The sequence below is a fragment of the Heloderma suspectum genome, chromosome 1 (genome assembly GCF_057233095.1).
Source record: "Heloderma suspectum isolate Gila_16-S chromosome 1, 16-S_ref, whole genome shotgun sequence".
Classification (NCBI taxonomy): domain Eukaryota; kingdom Metazoa; phylum Chordata; class Lepidosauria; order Squamata; family Helodermatidae; genus Heloderma; species Heloderma suspectum.
The window spans coordinates 79310071-79331578 of record NC_139458.1 but is presented as its reverse complement, the minus strand read 5'-3'; the positions used below and the strand labels follow the sequence as shown (position 1 = coordinate 79331578).

General features: G+C 42.7%; 1 protein-coding gene across 22 annotated transcripts in view; it reads left to right on the top strand.

The window, feature by feature from the left end:
• The window catches only part of GPHN (gephyrin), a 483693-nt gene that overhangs the window by 381164 nt on the left and 81021 nt on the right, over positions 1 to 21508 (top strand). For 14 of the 22 annotated variants that reach the window (XM_084849007.1, XM_084848989.1, XM_084849053.1 and 11 more), the window contains one exon: positions 9088 to 9162. The exons of the other annotated variants lie outside the window; for them this stretch is intronic. In XM_084849007.1, coding sequence (XP_084705133.1) covers positions 9088 to 9162 — 75 coding nt within the window. The remainder of the gene's footprint in view (positions 1 to 9087; positions 9163 to 21508) is intronic. 22 annotated transcript variants of the gene reach the window in all.

Here is a 21508-nt window from a genome sequence, read left to right as displayed (position 1 = left end):
GTATTACATAAAATCGCACATAAGGGGCCATCAATAAATCCAAGGTAAACTTTGTTGGAATAAATATGTATTTGGGTCCACTTAAAGACCACAAAAGTGGAGACCACATTGAGTTCTTGGAAAAGGATTCCACATGTGTGGGGCCACCATTAAACAGCCCTGTCCCTGTTACCTGCCAACCTGATCAACCGTAGTAGTGGACTAGAAAGCAGGGTGTCTGAAGCTGATCTTAGGGCCTAGGAAGATTCATAAGGATGTTGTTGGTTCTTCTTCTTTATTATTATTATTATTATTATTATTATTATTATTATTGCCTTTAATTTCATTTATATACCTCCCAATAGCCGAAGCTGTCTGGGCAGTTCACAATAATTCAAGCCCCCCCCCCCCCATACAAACCACAGCATTATGCAGCATTAAACAATAGTACATAATGCAACATTATAATAAAACATAGTCTAAAAAAAATTAATGTACAAAATTTAAACTAATTTTAACCACTAAAAACAATTTCAATAATAGACCTATTCAGGACAGCTGACATGTGCCCCATCATATCCCATTAAATGGCATATGGGAGAAAAGGGCAGTCTTAAGCTGGCCCTGAAAACATGACACTGTTGGTGCCAGGCGGGCCACAGTGGGGAGCTCATTCCTTAGCCGGGGCAGGGGGGCTACTGAGAAGGCCCTCTCCCTTGTTGCCACCCCTGAGCCTGCCTAGGAGGAGGCACTCAAAGAAAGGCCCCAGAGGTTGATCATAGTTTTCGGGCAGGTTCTTTTCGAGAGAGGTGTTCCATCAGGCATTGCAGTCCTGAGCCTTCATAAGGGTGTAGTTAGTCCAATTAACCTGCTCCCAAATAATTCAGGGCTTTAAATATTAGTACTTGCACTTTATACGTATTCAGCCTGGAAAAAGGGGGTTAAGCAATGCAGCTGTTGTAAAACTGGTGTAATATGGTCAAACTGGCTCATTCTGATGGATGAATTTTGCACCTGCTGATGTTTCTGGACTGTGTTTAAAGGCAACCCGATGTAGAGAACATTACAGTAATCTAGCCTGGATGCCAGGTCTGCTTTCTCCAGATATAGCCTAAGCTTGGACTCCTAGCACTGAGGTCACTTTGGCCTTCATAGATAGCAGTATGTCTAAGAGTACTACCAAGCGGTGTACTATTTGGGGAATGCAACACCGTCCAAAACCAGTTGCAAACAGCCATCCAGATCAGTGGTTTTCCACCTGATAATACTTTCATCTCAATCTCGATTAAGTTTCTGTTTGTTGGCCTTCAACTGTCTCAAAACTATTTCCTGACACTGGAATTAGTAGATGAAAACGAGAGACAGACCTCTGTGTTGTTTGCATGGTGGTAATGGCTCCAGATTTTTTGTCTGTTTATTTACTTTCTGCCAAAAAATGATGCTCAAGGCAGGTAATAATAAAATCCAGATTAAAAACAAAATCTTAATTAAAACATTACATAAAAACAAATACATAAAAAACACAACTAAAACAACAACAAAAATAAGCAATACCAACCCCTTCAGCAATAGACCAGCTTAAGTGACAAAAGCCTCCCTGAATAAAAACACCTTTGTCTGCTGACAGAAGGAAACCAGAGAAGGGGCCAATCTAGCCTCCCTCTGCAGAGAGTTTCAGAGCCTAGGAAATTACTTCTCCCAGCAATTTTTTGTGGGGGCAAGCAAAATTCTCAGGACTTTCAGGCAGGTACGTACATCTTGACAAGGTGGCTGAGGAATGTTCCTTTGTTTTATTGTTTTGTTTTTAACAATAAAAAATGCTACAGTATGTCACTGCTCCAAACCCAGCTGCCTTTCCATTGGGAAGAAGATGAGTGCTCCCTTGGGCTGCCCATAAGGGTAGCAATCTTTTCCCCCCAGGAATGCCCATGGGAATAATGCTACTTCATCATGTAGCATCATTCTCAGGAGCATTCCAGCCACATTTGCAAACAGAACAACAAGAAGTTGTCATCTCAATGGGGCTGCTTAGCATTCTTAAAAACAAAACCAAAGAAATGCCCTCTGCTGTGTCATCAAATTGTTAGTAAACCATGCACACAAACACACAACCAAAGGTCCCATGACACCCCCACCCCAAGATATATGCAATATTTGGGGAGGGTTTTGCCCTCACCCCCCTAAGTGCCCCCAAAAGCTGGGCCAAATAGCCTCACCCCCAAATCTACCTAAAACCAGCACTGGTTTTAGGTAGATGCTAATAAGCATGGGAAGCAAGATGGATTCTGGAGGCACCCCAAAGTCTCAACAGCCATATAGTGAAACAGTATTCATGGAGCATCATCTTCTAGACCTGCCCCTCCAGAATGGACCAGTGACACTGTGTCTCCAAGCCCTACTCTAGGAGTTTAGTTTCCACTTATCCCTCAGTCCCACTGATTAAATTTTTCCTTTACCAGTTAAAATTTGTAGTCGCGAATTAATCACTTAAAGCTTTAGCTAATCATGGACAACATAACAGTTCGTAATATTAAAGTTTAATTGAACTAAGGTGGATAAAATGGGTAGTATCCAACAGGGCACAACCATTAACGTAAATAACATTGTCCTGGCGAAGACTACTGTAGCACAATGGCAATAGCATTAGCTGGTGCACTGATTTAGCAGGGAATTGGTGCAACAGCTAACACTATTGCCGTTGCACTACAGTAGTTTACACTAGCAGAACATAATTTACATTAGCAGTTGAGCCCTGTTGGATACTGTCCAATGTTAGCCCAGTTTACATGATGCTTCAGGTGTGTAGTGGCTGTGCAAAGTGAGGTAATTCCTCCCCCAGGATCTCATATTCATATGTTGACTAGTGAAATACAGCTTATGCTCATAGGCCCAGTTGGTATAGCCTTTTTTCCCTTCCATTCTTGAGAGGTAGTGATTCCATGAGCTTGTATGTATTGGACTATACTTGCATAGTTCCTATTCCAAGTGGATGGAAGGCAAACAGCAATCCAGTGATTGATCAGTGGCAACTTTCCAGTGGGCCAGGTAGTACCTGATTGCTGGGATTCTTGCAAAAAGAATGCTGGACTAGGTGAACTACTTTGTTCTGATCCAGCAAGACACATACTATGTTCTTAAGTGTAAACCAAGAGTTCATATAACATATTGGTAGACCACAGTGATTCTAGCCCGGTCCTGCCCCATTATATCACTATGTCTAACACTAGATATCAGATGGCCCTGGAGATGAGACAGGATCATCTGGTGGGTGGGACAGACAAACACAATCTTTGGAGAGGGTTTTGTCTACTCCACCCAAAAGTGCCAAAAAAAACCAACCCTGGGACAAAAACGTTATCTTGAAGTCTTCTGTGAATATAATAAGAGAGTTCTTACACACATTAAATAGTTTATAGATAGTTTAGGGTCCAATTAATCTTAAGTATATTTACCAAAAAATAGATTCCGTTGAATTGAGTGGGAATGACTTACTTTTGCATAAACGTGATTCTGATCAGGCTGTAGAATTTAAGTAATAATAAACCTATAATATTTTCCCATATAAACTAAGAATCTTCTTCAACTTTCTTAAACATACATCACTTTTATAAGGTCATGGATTTCTGAGTACATCAAAATAATCAATCACCCAACAGGATGCTTTATATTAGGAAATACAGAAAGGAAGCTCAAGATAGTTTCATACTTCTGTATTTTTGTAGAGCTCAAGATAAACACTATGGAATTAAACACTGAGTTTTGGGGGAAAAAACATAGTCTGCGTTATAATAAGTTCTTAATTACATTGCCTCTTTTGAAAACTTAAAACTCAGTTATCGTTTAGTTTTTTTATTTATCTGTAACTAAAGTCTTAAAATACTTGTATTTGAAGCTTCCACCTTAAATGGCCTAATCTATTAAATATTTGCATATGAAAGAATCTGGTATTAGGAACAAAACCACACACACACACACACACACTGCCGCCACCCACTATGTCTCAGTGCTGGAACTACCTAAACAGAAAACCCTCTAAGACCCTTACTGTACCACCATTTCTTTTTTAACAATGTTTTCTTTTCCCCGCTGCACAACCAGGCTCGGCTCCCTTCGTGCTCATCCACCTATAGTGTTTCTGAGGTATACTTTGCACGTGTTCTGTCACAGTCAAAATTCTCACTCATCTCCCTTTAATTTGATTTGATTTGATTTGATTTGATTTGGTCTTGCACCATGCAAAAGTGAGGAAAAATCAGTTTGTGGATTGCCTCTGCATGCTCTCCTTGCTTCTATGTCCAAGCATGGTTTAATACCATCACAGCAGTTTGAAATCACTATGGTGTAAATACCAACCAAGTTCTTATTCTTTGGCACCATAGCTTTGGTAAGAGATGCTTTTAATGAACTATTTATAATGAGACTGTGTAATGAATGCACAGAAACACAACATGTAGTACAGCTTTAAAAAATACTTTTACCTAGACACTCATTAATATCTCTTGAACTCTGATGGTAGGAAGGGCATTCAGAAATGGACCAGTACATAGAAATTGATAGTTATATTTTCATGTAATAATTAATTTGAAGATTTATACATTTAATATTAAATAATTTAGTCACTGTAGTGTAACTTGGAGATGGTGGCAGAACCACTTACTCTTTCATCCAACATAATGCTGTTCCTTAATTCTTCTTTTTATTAAACTGTTTTCAAATATTAGAACAAGTTTCTCTATAGCTGGAAATCTCCAGAAACACAGATTGGTCAGGCTTGAAATTATATTATCTGTCTGTCCCTTTGAGAAAGGACTGAAATATGCCTTATATGTAATATCTATTCTATGCAGATTTATACTAATAGATTTATCCTGCATCCTTTGCTATTCAAACATCATCAGGATGCAGTTACAGTTTACAGTTTCTTTGCAGTTAAAAAGAAACTATAAACTACCCCACGCCCACCCTCAGTCCATGCATAGACTTTCTACATGCAGCTTTGTGAACACAGAGGAAATCCCCTTCGGAATTGTTCTCAGCCCTCCCTTCCCAACCCCACCCCGATGTGTTGTTGCTGTGCTTAGCATATTACAATGCCCCTGGCTGCTTCCCAGTAAATGGCACAGTTATCCACCAACCTGCTTTATGCTTATGCTCACTTATCTGTGTTCTTTGCTGATTGCACACCAGAGGTCTAGAAAGAAGTAGGCTACTGGATAACTGTAAGGTAATGATAATATGAGGTCTCACATTATTAAGAATGGCCAACTGTGTTGCAAGGCAACCAGCAGAGTGGCAGCTAGCTAAAGTCTGGCATGGAGGACAGGTGGACTCATTAGAAAGTCAGTAGTGATTTTTATGCAGCTAGGAAAGCTCAGTACATATGGGAAGGGGTGGATCATACTAGTTACTAATATTACAAATGCTGGCTAAGTGTCTAGAAATATGACTGGATGGATTTACTTTTCTCCCATAGAAGTCAATGGGAAATAGCGTTTGTAGTTTGGGACGCAGTTGAGATGGTGGCAAAAGCTGCCGCCCCACTTCAGACAATGTTAACACCATTCCCAGTTCTGTGGGAATGGGCACATTTTGTTCCCACCTTAAGAGAGATGATGGAAATAGTGGTTTTTGCTCCTCCAGCTAAAGGTGCATCCAATACCTGGCAAATGATGCTAAACTCTAAAAGCCTCTTAACTCAATAAAAGTGGAAGTGTGAAATTGTCCAGTAGAAGTGTTCCAGGGACACCGTGGCATCCCCTTGAATGTGCATAACAAACTGCAGCTGTGCTGTGCATGAGGAAAGCACCAGCATGTCTGTCTTGTTCTAGTGCTAATATTTGCAGCCAAGTCCCAGCACTGACATGGGAGGACCAGTCATTGCAATAGCAGAACTCCATTCCCCTGTCCTATGAGCTGCTCTATACATAAAGCTAAATGTGATACGTTTAATGTGCCTGTTATCCAATCCTTTTGTATTGCGATATTGTACATTCAGGTGAAATAGCTAGAGCAATACATTTTACCAAGGCCTTCCTGAGTTAATTACTTTTCCTAAGTTAATTACTTATAGTGGTAAGATTTATTTACCTAAAGAATGCATGCAGTTGCTCCAAATTAAATACAGAAACCAAATTTTGAAAACATGGGGTGGTCTTTCATAAGAAGATGTGATAGCTTGTTCAGAGAAGACTTTAGGTTTCTTTTTTCTGACACACACATGGCCAGGCTTGCTTTGTTTAATTCCTTACTTAAGCCAGAGGTTTATTGTCAACTGTTGCCCTCTGAGCCAGTTCAAAATTAGCAGCTATATAAGTTTATTTGACCACACTACTTGGGTTGATTGACAGTTATGAGGACTAATGGAGCCACTCAATTTTTTTTTTGCAAGCTTTATTTTCTAACTCAGCCTTTGTATCCATTAGGGACACTTGAGCCTCTTCATTCAGATATTTTTTTCCTTTGATGTGTGTGCCAGTGGCCAGGACTAAAAGTAACCACCTATAGCTGAACCTTTTATATGTCTGTATACACACACACCTAGAGGGAGGCCTATATAGGTTTGTTATTGATTTAGCTAGGGTTTCTATGACAAATTCAGACAATAGTAGCTGTAGTTGATGTTGCTTTAGGAATCCAAGATGCTGGAGAGACATGGGTAGACCCAGTGGCATCTGGCTCACCACTGTTGGAAGCAGAATCAGATCAGTTAATGCAGATGCTGAGCTAAAGTTTAGACCATGTTTTTTATACATGTGCTGGTTTTAAGGTTCAGAAACACTAGCATATATAAGACAATGAAAATGATTAAACTGTGTCTGCATGAATGTTGGTAATAGGAGTAACCAAAATACCTGAGTTCCATTTTGTAGTATTTTAAATATCAAGTTCATTGGTCCTGTCTTTTGGAAAAGAACTGGCACTAAAATTGAGGCCAGTAACATGACATTTGGAATATAAACCTCGTTATGTGATTTCCTGAAAACTGAAGCTCTGAGAAGAAAAGAGGCACATTTCAAAAGTGCTAGCCAAGTGGGTTTTATGCTTTCTTTGAACTGGAAAAGAGAACTAATTATTTTTTGTTGATCTATTTTACAAATTAATCTATCTACAGGGCTCATGTGACTGATTAAAATATAGCATGTTCTCAAAAGACATCTGGTGATGCATATGTAGTTTCTTTGGTTTTTCTGGTGAACGCTGTTTGAGGGGAACTAGACATATTCTTGTATTATCAGATGCCCTTCTTTTCCATCTGTTTCTTGCACTAGACATGTCTTCCTTTAATCCTAATGGATAGACTTTGAGATTCTTTGAATTATCCCTTCATGTAAATGCATCACAAACTTTCAGTGCTGTTAAAGCTTATTGGAAGATGATTTCACTCACATCTTTAAAAGGATGTCAGTTTTAAATTACTGGAAACCACAGTGAACTATGTCCTTAGGAAGATGAATGTTCATTGTAGGTATTACAATTTTTCCTACCAGTATGTACCAATACTTCCATAATTTATCAGTTCCATATTTAATCAGAGCAATGTGGACCTTTGCCAAAATTACAGGTATAATATTTCTTTCAAAGAACTGTCAAGCTGTCAGACCAAAAGGAACAGCAAGCTCTGATGCATGGATTCCTAATGGTGGTACATAAGAAGAATTTCTATTGCAGTGCACCTGAACAGTACACACCCACTTTTAGAAGACATTGGCACAGGTATGCAGAAAGCTCTGATTTAGACAGTTGGTCTTGAGAAATCAAGAGAAAGTCAGTTCAGGCAGGAAAAAGACGAAAAAGACAACTTACAAGATCCAGAATTCTGGAATTTTCCCCAAAAGAAGAGACTGAACTGCTCCTGAATGGCTACAACCAAATTGTGTTGTAGCTTGATGGATTGATGGTGTATGGGAATTTTCATTAGGTTAACTATACGAAAGTATTCTTAATATTTTCATAATCTCTAATCATTATAGGTTACTCGTATAGGGCTGCACATATTTGCAGTATACTGCCAATACAATCCTGGAACATTAACGTTCTGCTTCTCTAGTTAATATTTTCTAGTATGCAGGATGCTCACTTGCTTCAAGAGAGGTAGAATGTCCTGTGGCTATATTCTGATACACTGCATTATCTTAGTATCTATTGCTATAGTAGATGTTTATAAACTCTAATAAAAGTTATCATTTACATATAAAACTTGTTTAAGGAGACTTTTAAATCACACTTTATTAAACATGCAACCATAATGAATTATAGCACTTCTGGTCATAGATATATCCATTCATTATATATATTTTCAAAAATGACAGTATATTAAAATAATTTTTCAATTAAAATATTAGATTACATTGGCTACACTCATGTATAAAATTACTTGGCCTTCACCTCTGTGTCTTATACAGTGCTGCCTGTAATTGGTATATGACTGGATGGTCCAAAGTATGCTTATTTATGATATTTTCTGTAGACAGTTTTCAGTGGGTACATTTTTTTTATCTGCCTGTGTACCACAGCCATTTACTGTCATCTTCACCTTTCCATCTTCTGTGACTCTCTTCATCTCTCTCTGACTTCTGCATGCGCTATGTTTAAAAATTCTGAAAGAGAATAATGAAGGAAGCCTTTCAGTTTGTTTGTGGAAGGCACAGCAGCAAACTGCAAAATCTATGCCCATCAAAATAATATTATCCTTTAATTTTGAGGAAGATTTTGTACAATTAAAAAATAATTATGAATGAGCAGAGGCATCTCCTGTAGTGCCTTGTTGTTACTCACATAATAAGGAAGGAAAGTGTGTTATAAAAGTCCTCGAATATGGCTATGTATTGGTACAGTTTTTCATGTGGAAAAGGAATACAAAAACATGTATTGCTTGTGAAAGTGAATAATAAAACTCGGGTCTTTTTTATGTTGCCCTGTTCTATTTTATAAGAATGATACATCAATTAGGTATCATTCTTATGTCAAGGACTTAAAGAATTATGATAACTAAGCACAAATAATGTATTATACCAGAGGTTTCAGTGTATTTAAAGACAATGACTATGAAGGTCAAGGTCAAAATAAAATGTTACAATTTGCTCTTTTATTTGCGTTATTTCTTTTCAGATAAAGCAATGTTCAATTCAGGTCTGCACAATAAAACAGAATGCAGCTCACCACCAATGTATTGTGGCCTGTCAGGTAATTAACAACTTTACTGTTTTAAGTTCCCAGGCAAGCAACAAGAGCAGAAGTTTATTGAGCCCCTGGTAGTAAACTGTGTTCAGCTTGTTGAGTCACAAGTTGCGTAGGCCTGGTTTGGTTGATGAGAAGAGAACAATAGACTCTTCAGGTGTCATCCTTCGAAACTCTTCCAGTATCACCCTTTAATATGTATTGCCAAGTGCAAGTAAGAAACTATGCTAACCATTAATTTCAAAATGACTACTATGTTACAATTTTACAAGTGGGCTGTGATAACCTAAGGTAAGAAAAGTAGGCATGATATGTAAATAAATCATATTAATTGATACTAGAGAAAGAAACTTCATGAATTAAATTGTGTGAGTGTTTTAAAGAGTAATTCTATAGATTTTTAAACAGCTTCTGGCTTAACAACTCAATTGAATTTTACCTATGGCCACGTCGGGGCCTAGCTTCAGCACTGCAGTGGGCCTAGTAGGTTATAGCTAAGATCTGATTAGAAGTAGCCTGGAAGGGCTTGGGCCTATTTAGCCTCTGGAATGTCAGGATCTGTGTGATCTTATCTCCGTCAGTGTTCTCAGAGCAGAGCCAGGGGGAGTCACCCAACTCCCTGTCCACCTGCTGGTCTGGCCTTGGCAAGCAGGGAGGCTGGAAACTGTCCATGAGAACCTGACAGAGATGGGGTGGGATTTGCAGAAGGGTCACCCAGGTTGAAGCGTCACTGCTGGAGGGCTGAGCAGTGCCGCCCTGTTTAGACAGGGGCCCTGCTGAAGGCTAAAGGCCCTTGTCTGTCAAGGGATGTGGAGGGGGTATCTTACAGTCACGCCTTCCCTTTTAAGCTAATGCAAAGGTGAAGAGCCTTTGCTAGGAACATCTCGTCTTCATTACCCAAAGCCTTCTCTGTTTGGATCCATCTTTGTCTGGGCTTTTGAAGGCATTCTGCACATGGACTCTCCTTTAACTGGAACTTTGGATTGCTGAAGACTTGCCATGAAAAGTACTGTGAGGCTTTTCGTAGGCTTGAACTCTCTTTTGCTGTGGATTGTGTGTCTTTGCTTGTTGTCAGGTCAGTGTACTGGCAGGCTGGGTTTAATCTATGACTTTTGCCTGGACACATGCAGTGTGGAGGTATCAGTGTGAAAGTGTGACACAGAACTCCCTGCGTGTCTGGGTTTACCCTTCCCTTGATCTTGATAGGCCTCGACCTTGTAGCCTGAAGTTATCAACTAAAGATTTAAAGTTGGATGAATGGGTGTGGGTATGGTTTTGTTTAGGCCTTTCAAGAATTTATCCCTTGATTGCCTGAGGGGTCATTCCAGGAATCATTCCCATTCCTTGTCTGGGGTTTGGAACCCTGTTTAAAGATTGCCTGGTTTAGGTATGCCAGGAATCCAGAGTCCCTTCCCTTGTGTTCAGAACCCTGGAGATGGCAATAGAGAAACCACGTTGATGAGAATCTGAGTCACAGTAGTAGTGTTTAGCTTTGGACTGTTCTGGAATTAAATAGTGTCTATAGCTACTGACCATCAGCTATATGATTTCTGAATAGTGTAACCATTAAGCTTTTGTCGTGAGATTTCCTGCAATAAAGAAATCTCACTGGTTTGGGTATCCGGTGTCAGATTGCCTGAGCGTGTGCGTTGTGGGGATCGGGAAACCTGACAGGCCACAACTCCAGCAATCTTCTCTTTAAAAACAAAACATTGTTTGAAAAATGCAAAACAGAAGTGAGAGTTTGGGTAGTTCATGGAATACATTCAGAAAACGTGTAAGATATATACAGGCCTTTGTGTATACAGATTCTTGGGACTGGTGGACTCATTTCTGGTATATCAAAATAATTAGGGACAGAAATTAATGTAAGTGAAGTCCGTAACTAGAAAGGTCTGATTACAGGACCTTGAAACAGGGCACACAAAGTAAATTCCACAGTGGTTAAAGTTTTTCAGTATAAGCTAGCAAGCTGAAATCGGTTACACGTAATATTCAAGGTACACCGATTGCTTGAAATGTCTGAAAATGAGATATTTGTATAACTCTTGCAAAAGAGGAGGGAACCCCAAGAGGATCAAAGTATTTCCATATTAGCTTGGAAGCTGAAAGCTGATACACATGTTGTCCAGGTCGCTATCAAATTGGGTATTTGATGGCTGACATGAACATGGTTAAGTTACTTCCACACTAGCTAAAAAAACTGATATTTGGTACTTATGAAGTCCAAGGCATCCTGACCTATAAAAATGTCTGAAAATAAGAAACATTACATGCTCCAATCAGCCTTGAGGGGGATTTTGAATAGCAGCCAAGAAAATGTATCTTTCACTGCAGAATGCAAGAGTGTGTGTCTGTGTGTGTACATGTACACAGATATAGTTGCTAGAAAACCATGTTTTCTAAATCCCACATATATTTTTTATTTCTTTATTCAAATTCTTATTCATTTCCCAAGAAATTGCCACACATCAAATCAAATGAAGAAAAGCTTCCTGAAGGAATTTGAAGCTGTTTCCCATGTAGGGATGTACGAAACTCACTTACCTTTTCGTGGATTGATTCGCGGGGGGGGGAGGCGCTCCGTCCCTCTCCCCGGAATCCTCAACGGGGGGGAGGTGATGCGGTCCTCCCCCCCGGAATCCTGCCCAGCCGGCGCCGCTGTGCGGCGGCTCCGCAAAGCAGCCAGCCAGGGCTGTCTGCAGCCAGATTTCCGGCCGTGGACGGGCTGGTGCAGACGCAAATGGCGGCCACCATAGCAGCTGCCATTTGCATCCCTGCGTTAGCCATGATAGGCTACGTAAGTATTTACGTAGCCTATCACGGCTAACCCCCCCCCCAAAAAAACCAGTGTACACAAATGGCGGCGGCTACAGCGGCCGCCATTTGCGTTCCCTATTTTTCGCCATTCTAGCCTACGTAAATATTTACATAGGCTAGAATGGCGAAAAATAAAGAAATGCAAATAGTGCCCACTACGCTATTTGCGTTCCCCCTTTTTTCGCCGTAATAGCTTACGTAAATATTTACGTAAGCTAGAACGGCGAAAAATAGGGAACGCAAATGGCGGCTGCCATAGCCGCTGCCATTTGCGTATGCCTTTTTTTTTTATTGGCTTGCCGTGATAAGCTATGTAAATACTTACTTAGCCTATCACGGCAAAGACCAGGATGACAATGGTGGCCACGGCAGCCGGTCGAAAGACCAGCCGGAGCCGCCGCCGTCCGGAACATCCGCCCCAGGTAAGCCTTGTGCCAGGGGGAGTCTGCGGGGGGGCAGGCCATTCCGCCACGGATTTCGGGGGGCCAGATGCCCGTGCATTCGGCCTCACTGAAATCCGTGGCGGAATTCTCCACCATCCCTATTCCCATGTATAAGTGTACACAGTAGCCACTATACCACAGTGATCATTGATTATCATTAATTCCCATCTAATGGAAAGGCATCTTTTTATCATTGTAGAGATTCATCTTTAGAATTTCATCACTACATCTTAGGTATCAATTAAATATTCCCAGATGTGGATATTCCAGTCTTAAGAAAGTAAGGAACAGCACGTGATCTCTTGTCTGCACATTATGAGAATGTCTTGAGGAAATGATATGTGCAAATGCCAGATTGGAGTTCATCATGAATTGAGACAAATCCTGTGTAATGCCATTGCGATGGTGTGTCAGAGACAGCTTCAGTCTCTGTCCTTCCAATGAGCAGTCAGGGGTGATTTCCTTTAGGATTGACTGATTTGACCTCCTTGCAGTCCAGGGGACTCGTAAGAGTCTTCTCCAGCACCACAGTTTGAAAGCATCAATTCTTCGGCGCTCAGCCTTCTTTATAGTCCAGCTCTCACAGCCATACATTGAGTTTGCTAAGATGTAAATATTGTAACCTTAATAGTTTAATTAAGAAATGGCTCCTTGCTGGTTTCACTGAAGGGGAACGCTACTGCAACCAATATTTCCATTTTAGAATAACTGATTATTGTTCTACAGTGAAGACCTATCCGAATTCTGGTTTATTATGTATATGATGGTAGTGGTTAGAATCTAAACATCTATGCCCAAGGATTTAGGCATGCCTACCTAGAGAAACCTTTTTTCTTGGAACAACAGACCCTCATACCAAATCAAAAACTGCTTTTGAAAATCCCCTAAGTTTCTAAAACGTTTGTTATATGGCATTGCGATGGGGGATGGAGAGGGCTGCTGCTGAGACACACTAGCTCAAAGCCTCTTGGATGTATGGAACAAACTGCATGGTTCTTTGGATCTTGGCCCCTGTCTTTTTAATGGGAGATGGTGGATTTTCAGTTCTTTTGTCAATCTGTTGTAAAAGATATCTGCTTTCTAATCCACCCCCCCTCCCAATGTAAAGAGATGCGTCATTGGCTAATATTTTTATAATAATTTACATGTGTTAAAATCCCAGCAGATATAATACTTCCTCATGGTTTCGATGGTTCCCCTACTAAAGTAAAGCATTCTTTCTTTGGCTATTCAATATTTTCCTGTAGGTGAAAAATGCTATGCTTTCATTTGGCTTTTAGATGTGTGTTTTATATTTACCTTGATATGGCCTAGATTATGGCAGAATACATACAAACCAACTTAATGAGTGGTAGACTTTTCCTATGCAAAGTTGCCTGATTATCTGTATTATTTCACACATGTTATAAAGTCTTTATGCCACATGTTTGCATGTGTGGTGATTTTGGGATTTTTTACTAAGTCATTACAGCTTCCACACATATTCCACACATCAACCTGTCATCCATATTCACTCAGTAGCCATGTTCAGATGTCACTTTAAGCTATGGTGGCTTAATAAATTACTCACAGTAGCATATTAAGCCACCATTTAGAAAATGAGCTACTGTTACCCCGCACACAATCGACCAAATAAGCTTATTTTCCCTGCCCTCACCCCTCCTACTTCTCCAGTTCTCCCACTCTGCCAGATGGTATCCCAGCTTCCCTTGCATTCCAGTTGTCATGGAAAAGTGAGCAGTGTCAGTCTTATCACAGAGGGCTGTAAATGCGACACTTGGCAGGAAGGGGACTGAGCGATCAGGGAAGGCTGTGTTGTACTGCCCAACTTTGCTTTTTGATGGAGAAGTGGCCAGAAAAGGGAGTAGGGGCTATAACTCCTTGGCAGTTTGCTAGAATGGGGCAAAATTGCACAGCTGGGGTCCCGTCATGGGGGCCCTCCAAATGCTGTAGTGGATAATTGCAGAATGTTCTTTCTTCATGGAAAAGTGACCAGAGAGGGGGGAAAGGGGTGGGAGCTATAACTCCTTGGCAGTTTGCTGGAATGGGGCGAAAGGTGGGATACACAGGTGGGGTGCTCTCATCGCAATTGCCCTCAGGGACATATGTCCCTCTGGGCGCCCTTTTGGAAGTGCATCTGCTGCAGGGCAAAGTTTCCACCCTCGGACAGCCATTCTCTCTGCCTCTTCTGCCTAGGAGAAGGGCACATTGTGGAGACTTGTTCCCACTGTAACGACTTTTCAAAACAGGCGAGAAAAAAATCATTCTCCAGAGCCTCACAGAGGGCATTCCTTAACCTTGGGATGGCACTTCCCTCTGGAGCTTGTAGGCAAAACCAAACGTTGCTTCTTTAGAGGGAGGAACCGCCCTACCATCCCAACTAGCTCTGCCTCCTGAGATAACGGTTGAGCCAAGGAGCCTAAGAAAATGGCAGGCACACCCTCACAAGTTCAGTCTACCATGCACAAGCGTGTTCCAGCATTGGGGCCACCATCCCCTCAAAGTCTTACTCCGCAGAGTACACAAGGCCTCACCCCCACCCGGGCCAGTCTTTGACGTTTATGCTGGTGAAAAAACTCACCCAAAAGGTGAAGGCTTCCAAACAGGCTAATCTCTTGTCTTCTAATGAAACAAAAAAGAAGAAAAAAGTATCCAAAAAAGCTCATGATCCTGCTCGGGACTGAGCGTCAAGCAGCTTTGCTCCTCCTTTGCCTCGCACTGATCCGATCTGAGAGTCACCATGCCTGTCTATACTGCAGGTTTCTTGGGATCGACACCAGCCTTCAACACCAGCCCTATCGTCTTCAATTCAACCACGACTAGCGGATGCTGTAATTTCGTCCGTACAGAGGACCATGATGGCTCCAACACCGTTCCAGTGATAAATCCTGTCATTAGTGAGATTTTACCAATATCATCCACTTTCTACACCAGTTTTACAACCTAGGCTACATTGTCCTTATAATACCAGATATCCAAGGATGAGTCAAGATAGACGCTATCATTCCCCAGAATCAGTTTACTCTCTTACGTCTTTCATGAGGGGTTCCACTTGTTCTTTCTATGACCCCAGTCATCGCAGGGCTCCATCACAGTCTCCTTTTTCTGACTGGGGCAGACATCTTACATGGAACAGATATGGTAGACCCTTTGATTGGGTGGATTATTGCGACGAACTTTTCAGCTTGCATCATCAGTGCTGTCCCAGTCATGTCTACTGGGAAGAGAGTAGGTACCGATGATAGCCGTCAGATACTGTCTTAAAGCTGCTGGACCAGCATTTCATTCCTCCTGTTTAGACTTCTACATCTGCTCATCCTCAGTCTGAGTTGCATAGTATTGAACATACACAGATGACTCTACAAAATTTATTACAGACTTTGTTGCAGCCACCAGCAGTGCAGCTACTTCCCTCGGTACCAATAAGATAACACATTGGTCCTGGAGATATACAAAGTCCTCTCAACAAGGATGTAGAACAAGCTCTGGCACTGATGTCTGTGGTGGATGATTACCAATCTGATACTACCTCACAACTGTCAGTTCCACTTTCTGTTTTGTCACCTGATATGTTGGTCGGCTTCAACGAGGCTATGTCTCCATCAGAGGACTTGGGTCCGTTTTCCAGTCAGTTCCTGAAAATGGCCCAGGCCTTAGGCCTTGAAACTCAACAGGTTGCCTCCACAATCCAAGATCCGTGTTTTGATGCAGTGAATGCAGAATCTTTCAAACCCACTGCAATTCTTCTACTTCCAACTTTAGAGGGAACCATCAAACAATCTTGGAAAGCCCCTTCTACGGTACCACCAATATCTAAGCACTTAGAGAGCATGTACCACCTACAAGAGCCCAATGCAGAGTACCTGTTCAAACATCCAGCACACAACTCCATGGCTGTTGAAGTGGCACAGTCTCGTAAGGCACATTCTTCCCCGACAGATAAGGAAGGTAGACGCTTAGATTTAATTGGGAGGAGAATATATTCCTCTGCATTGATGGGCCTGAAGATAGTCAACTATCAAACAGCAATGTCAGGTTACCAATTACTTCTTTGGGACAAAGTTGGGTGACTTCTCGGCCTTCCTCCTGATGACAAGAAGGAGCTGGGTCTTCTTTTTCAATCTGAGGCTCTCGAACTCTCCACTGAGCAGATTAATACATTGCGTCATCAAGTGGATTGTAATTCAAAGGTCCTAGTGAATTCAGTCGCCCTGCATCGCCACACCTGGTTGAGGTCGGCTGGCCTCCCACAAGAAACTAGAGCCTGATCTAGGACTTGCCATTTGACGGGCAAGGTCTGTTTAATGCTAAGACCGACGATGCCTTAGACTCAGTACAGAAGGCCCATACCACTGTACACTGCATGGGGTTCTTACCACCACCGCCATCTAGTCAGTGCCATTGGTTTCAAACTATTATTTCTTGATACCAGCTGTACCAGTCACCACAAACTCAACAACACCAGCCACAATTATCTCAAGCAGGTCAGTCGGGAAAGTCCCATTGTGAAAGTTCCGCGATTACCACAGCAAACCAGGCAATAGAAACAAGCGGCACCTTTGACTTACCTCCTACCATCCATCCTTATTTATTGACTCAAATGCCCCCTTTTGGAACACACCTCTCTGCAGACCATCCAGCTTGGCTCAACATCACATTGGGCTCTTGGGTCCTTGCCATAGTCCAGAGGGGCTACCAGATTTGAGTTCGAGAGCCTCCCTCCTCTCGATACTGTGCAGGTGACTGCTCCATCTCCAGTCCTCCAGGCCAAGGTTCAGATACTCCTTGACAAAGGCAATCTGACATGTTCAATACACCCATCTGCACGACAGTTTTTACTCGAGGTACTTTACAGTACTGAAGAAGGATGGGGGACTTCGACTGATCATGCTGTCAGGAGCGCCCTAGCTGCCTCTTGCAGTCCCCTCCAATAGCCAACTCAGGACACAGACGACAAGGATTCTTTCCAAGGCTTTATTCCTTTATTGCTTTATGACTCTTACAGATACTAATCACTAGCGACTAAGCAAGGAACTGCACTGGGGATAGATAACAGAGTAGCCGAAGCTCCAGGTAAGTCAGTTGGTCCCCGTTTGAAGGAGAACCGTGGGAAGACTCTGAACTTATGGGCTATGGAGAGATCCTCCCTCTTTCCCTTGGGTCCTCGGGACGCGACCATTCTTTTAGCACCAAACAAGTGGAGCGCCTCCTTTCGGCGCCCTCCATCTGTCGTTGCTCCCTGTGTCTGCGCTGAGCGTCCAGCAAGCCCCCCTCCAGCACTCTCTCACTGCCAGGGTCACTATCTATCCCAGGAATGCTGGCAGGAGGAATCTCTGCCAGCTGCTGTCCTTGTGAGAGGTGAGCGAGCTCCTCTCCCATGGATTGCTGTTCTTCCTCAGAATCAGAACTGCTCTGGGGCTCTATGGGCTCAGTTTCCACCCTGACACATGGACCGTCGACAACTCAACCAATTAATTTCACCCAGGAAGTTCCATACCGTGTCCCTGGTGTCTATCCTCCCTCTCTTCTCCCAAGGAAATTGGTTCGCCTCTATCAACCTAAAGGATGCCTATTTTTATATTGCCATAGAAGAGTCCCATCAATGCTACCTGCACTTTGCCATCGGTACGGACACCTTCCAGTTCCAGGTGCTACCTTTCAGTCTCACCACCACTCCAAGGATGTTCATCAAGTGTATGGTGGTGGTGTGTTCCCATCTCTGATTGCACGGTGTGGAGGTCTGACCATACATCGACGACTGGCTACTGGTGGCGTCAACAAGGACTCAACTCCTGTGGTCAATAGGGGTGATTTGCAATCTCCTGCTAGAGCTGGGACTGTATATCAATGCCAACAAGTTTCACCTTGTCGACATTGATATGCCAAAGCAGAACATAATGTTTATAGGGGTACTGCTGGATTCTCATGATTGCCGGGTTTTCCTACCCAACACCAGGGTGGAAATGCTAACATTGTTAGCAATAGACTTGCTCATGAACAGCTCCACCACAGCATACAAGACCCAGTGTCTACTGGGTTTCATGGTGGCAACAACAGAGGTTGTGCAGCATGCTTGATTGCAGATGAGACACCTTCAGTACTGGTTTGTCCACCATTTCAATACAGACCTCAACGCCTGGAGTCAGGCTCATGTTGCCCTCCAACATGAAGGACCTCTTCTATGGTGGTCGGTACTGAGCAATCTCACCTGCAGCATGCGGTTCCTACAGCCCTTCCAATCCATAGTGGTGACTATGGACATGTCACTCTCAGGATGGGGAGCTCACTGTCAGGGCCTTATATCGCATAGGAGATGGGTGGCCAGCAAAACAGTTCATCATATCAATATCCTGGAACTAAGGGCAGTGGAGAAAGCATTTAATGCGTTCGAACTGGAACTGGTGGGCAGATTGGTCTTGGTGATGTCAGACACCACCACTGTTATCACATGCCTGAACAAGCAAGGAGGTACCAAATTTCTTCCACTACTTGCCCTTACACTCCAGATTTCCGATTGGTGCATCAAATTGGGCTCGTAGCAATCCATGTCACGAATGTTAACAGTGTTCTGGCAGACAAGCTCAATCAGACAATGCTGACCTCCCATGAATGGGAACTGAGCAGGGTTGTTCTCAACAACCGCTTCCAGTACTGGGGGAGACCAGAGATCAATCTTTTTGCCACACAGGAGAATGTGGTCTGCCCAAAGTTTTGCAATGTATGGCTGTGAGAGCTGGACTATAAGGAAGGCTGACCGCCATAGAATTGATGCTTTCGAACTGTGGTGCTGGAGAAGACTCTTACGAGTCCCCTGGACTGCAAGGAGGTCAAATCAGTCCATCCTAAAGGAAATCAACCCTGAGTGCTCATTGGAAGGACAGAGACTGAACCTGAAGCTCAAATATTTTGGCCACCTAATGCGAAGAGAAAACTCTCTGGAAAAGACCCTGATGCTGGGAAAGAGTGAAGGCAAAAGGAGAAGGGGACGGCAGAGGATGAGATGGCTAGATAGCATCACCAATGCAATGAATATGAACTTGAGCACGCTCCGGGAGAGAGCGGAGGACAGGAAGGCCTGGCGTACTATGGTCCATGGGGTCACGAAGAGTCGGACACGACTTAATGACTGAACAACAACAACAACAACAACAAGGATCAACAGGTGATGCTTTTATGTTTCAATGGACAGGGCATTGTTCTACCTTCCCTCCCCCTTTCCACTGATAACCAGAGTCCTGGCAAATATTGTGGTAGACAGCACCAAGTTTAACCTCATCATGCCATGGTGGCCACATCAACGTTGGTTTACCCCATTACTTCATTTGGCAAGGGTCCAGTATCAATGGCTTACTACTCACCCATCCCTTCTCACCAGAGAGAGGGGCTGGATCAGACACCCAGATCTATTAACTCTCTGTATGACAGCATGAAGGAACAGGTGAGAGGCACCACTGCGGCCCCAGCTGGGTTTAATGAATCCTGAATGCTGTACATAAACCTTGTATGCAGATGTCCTATGCTAGGAAATGGACTGTTTTTTTCTGATTTTGCTCATGAGTAGGGTTTTCACCCATGTCGGTGCTCTTTGCACCAAATTCTCCAGTTTCTCCTGTCCCTTTTTGAGAAAGGACTCAAACTGTTGTCTCTCAGAGTTTACCTTTCCACTGTTTCTGTTTTTCACCCTCCGGCTGAGGGATTTTCATCATTCTCGCATCTGACAGCAAAAAGATTTTTTAAAGGGATAAGGAACTTAGTACCACCAATCCACTCTATGGTGCCAAGCTGGAGGTGCTTAAGGCACTTTCATCAAAGCCTTTAGAACCGATGGCAACTACAGACTTGCTTTTCCTTCTGTGGAAGGTAGTGTTTCTGGTGGCCATTACATCTGCATGCTGTGCTGGTGAGCAATGTGTGCTCAGAGAAGATCAGCCTTATCTAACCTTTCACCATGATAAAGTGGTGCTCAGATCTGGCCCTGCTTTTTTACCTAAAGTTCTGTCTGAATTTCATTTATATCATGACATTGTTTTACCTGCGTTCTTTGCTTCACCTTCTACACCTCTGGAATCGACTCTGCATATGTTAGTTGTTCGCTGTGCTCTGTTTTTTTTATAAGTCTAGGACTGAACAATTTAGATGGACACCCTGTCTTTTTGTTTATCATGGGGGTAAGAATAAAGGCCAGCCTCTCTTGACTCAACGCTTCACTTCCTGGGTCATAAAAACCATCAAGCTATCGTATGAGGTGGCTAGACTTGAACTGTCTGCCCCAGTCCAAGCTCATTCTACTCGTGCAGTAGCAACATCAGTTCCATTCGACAGAGGGGTCACCATCCCTGAACTCTGTCATGCTGCGACTTGGTCAATACTGCCTACTTTTGTGAAACACTGTAGACTGAATGTCAGGGCTAGAGCTGACTGTACTTTTGGTCATGCTGTCCTCTTGTCTGTGTTGTAGCTGGACACTGACCCACCTCCACGTGTTAGCTTGCTACTTGCCCATATGTGTGATGCATAGAGACCACAAAGAAGAAAGACAGGTTGCTACCTCTAACTGTAGTTCTTCAAGTGGTCATCTGTGCATTCACACAACCCACCCACCACCCCCTTTTCAGTGACTCAAGTTCGATGTTTGGCATCGGATGTATTCTTTAAAAAAAAAAATCAGTTATGAGGCCGCAATGTCAGTCTCAAAGAACTGAGGGAATAAGCAGGAACCTGCTAGGGACATGCACACTGGGATGATGGGGGACCATTCCCACCAAAATTCCTCAGCTATAGAAGTTCCCTGAATCAAGGCTCCATGTAGGCACAGGGCCCATATGTGTGAATGCATAGATGACCACTTGAAGAATTACAGTTCCAGGTAGCAACCTGTCTTTCTTTTCCTGTTTCCCCCTATTTCCCAAGTTGTGCTGTTTCAAGATAGTGATCAGGGAAACCTGTCATTGTGTAACTTTGCTGTAGTGGGGTAGCGCAATAGCATGAGGCTGTCATTGTACTAGGGGAAAGCCGTCATTTTGTAACTGTAGTGCAATATCAGGGAAGGCTGTGCTTGTTTGGCTGCAGTTGTCCATGGGCTGCTTGTC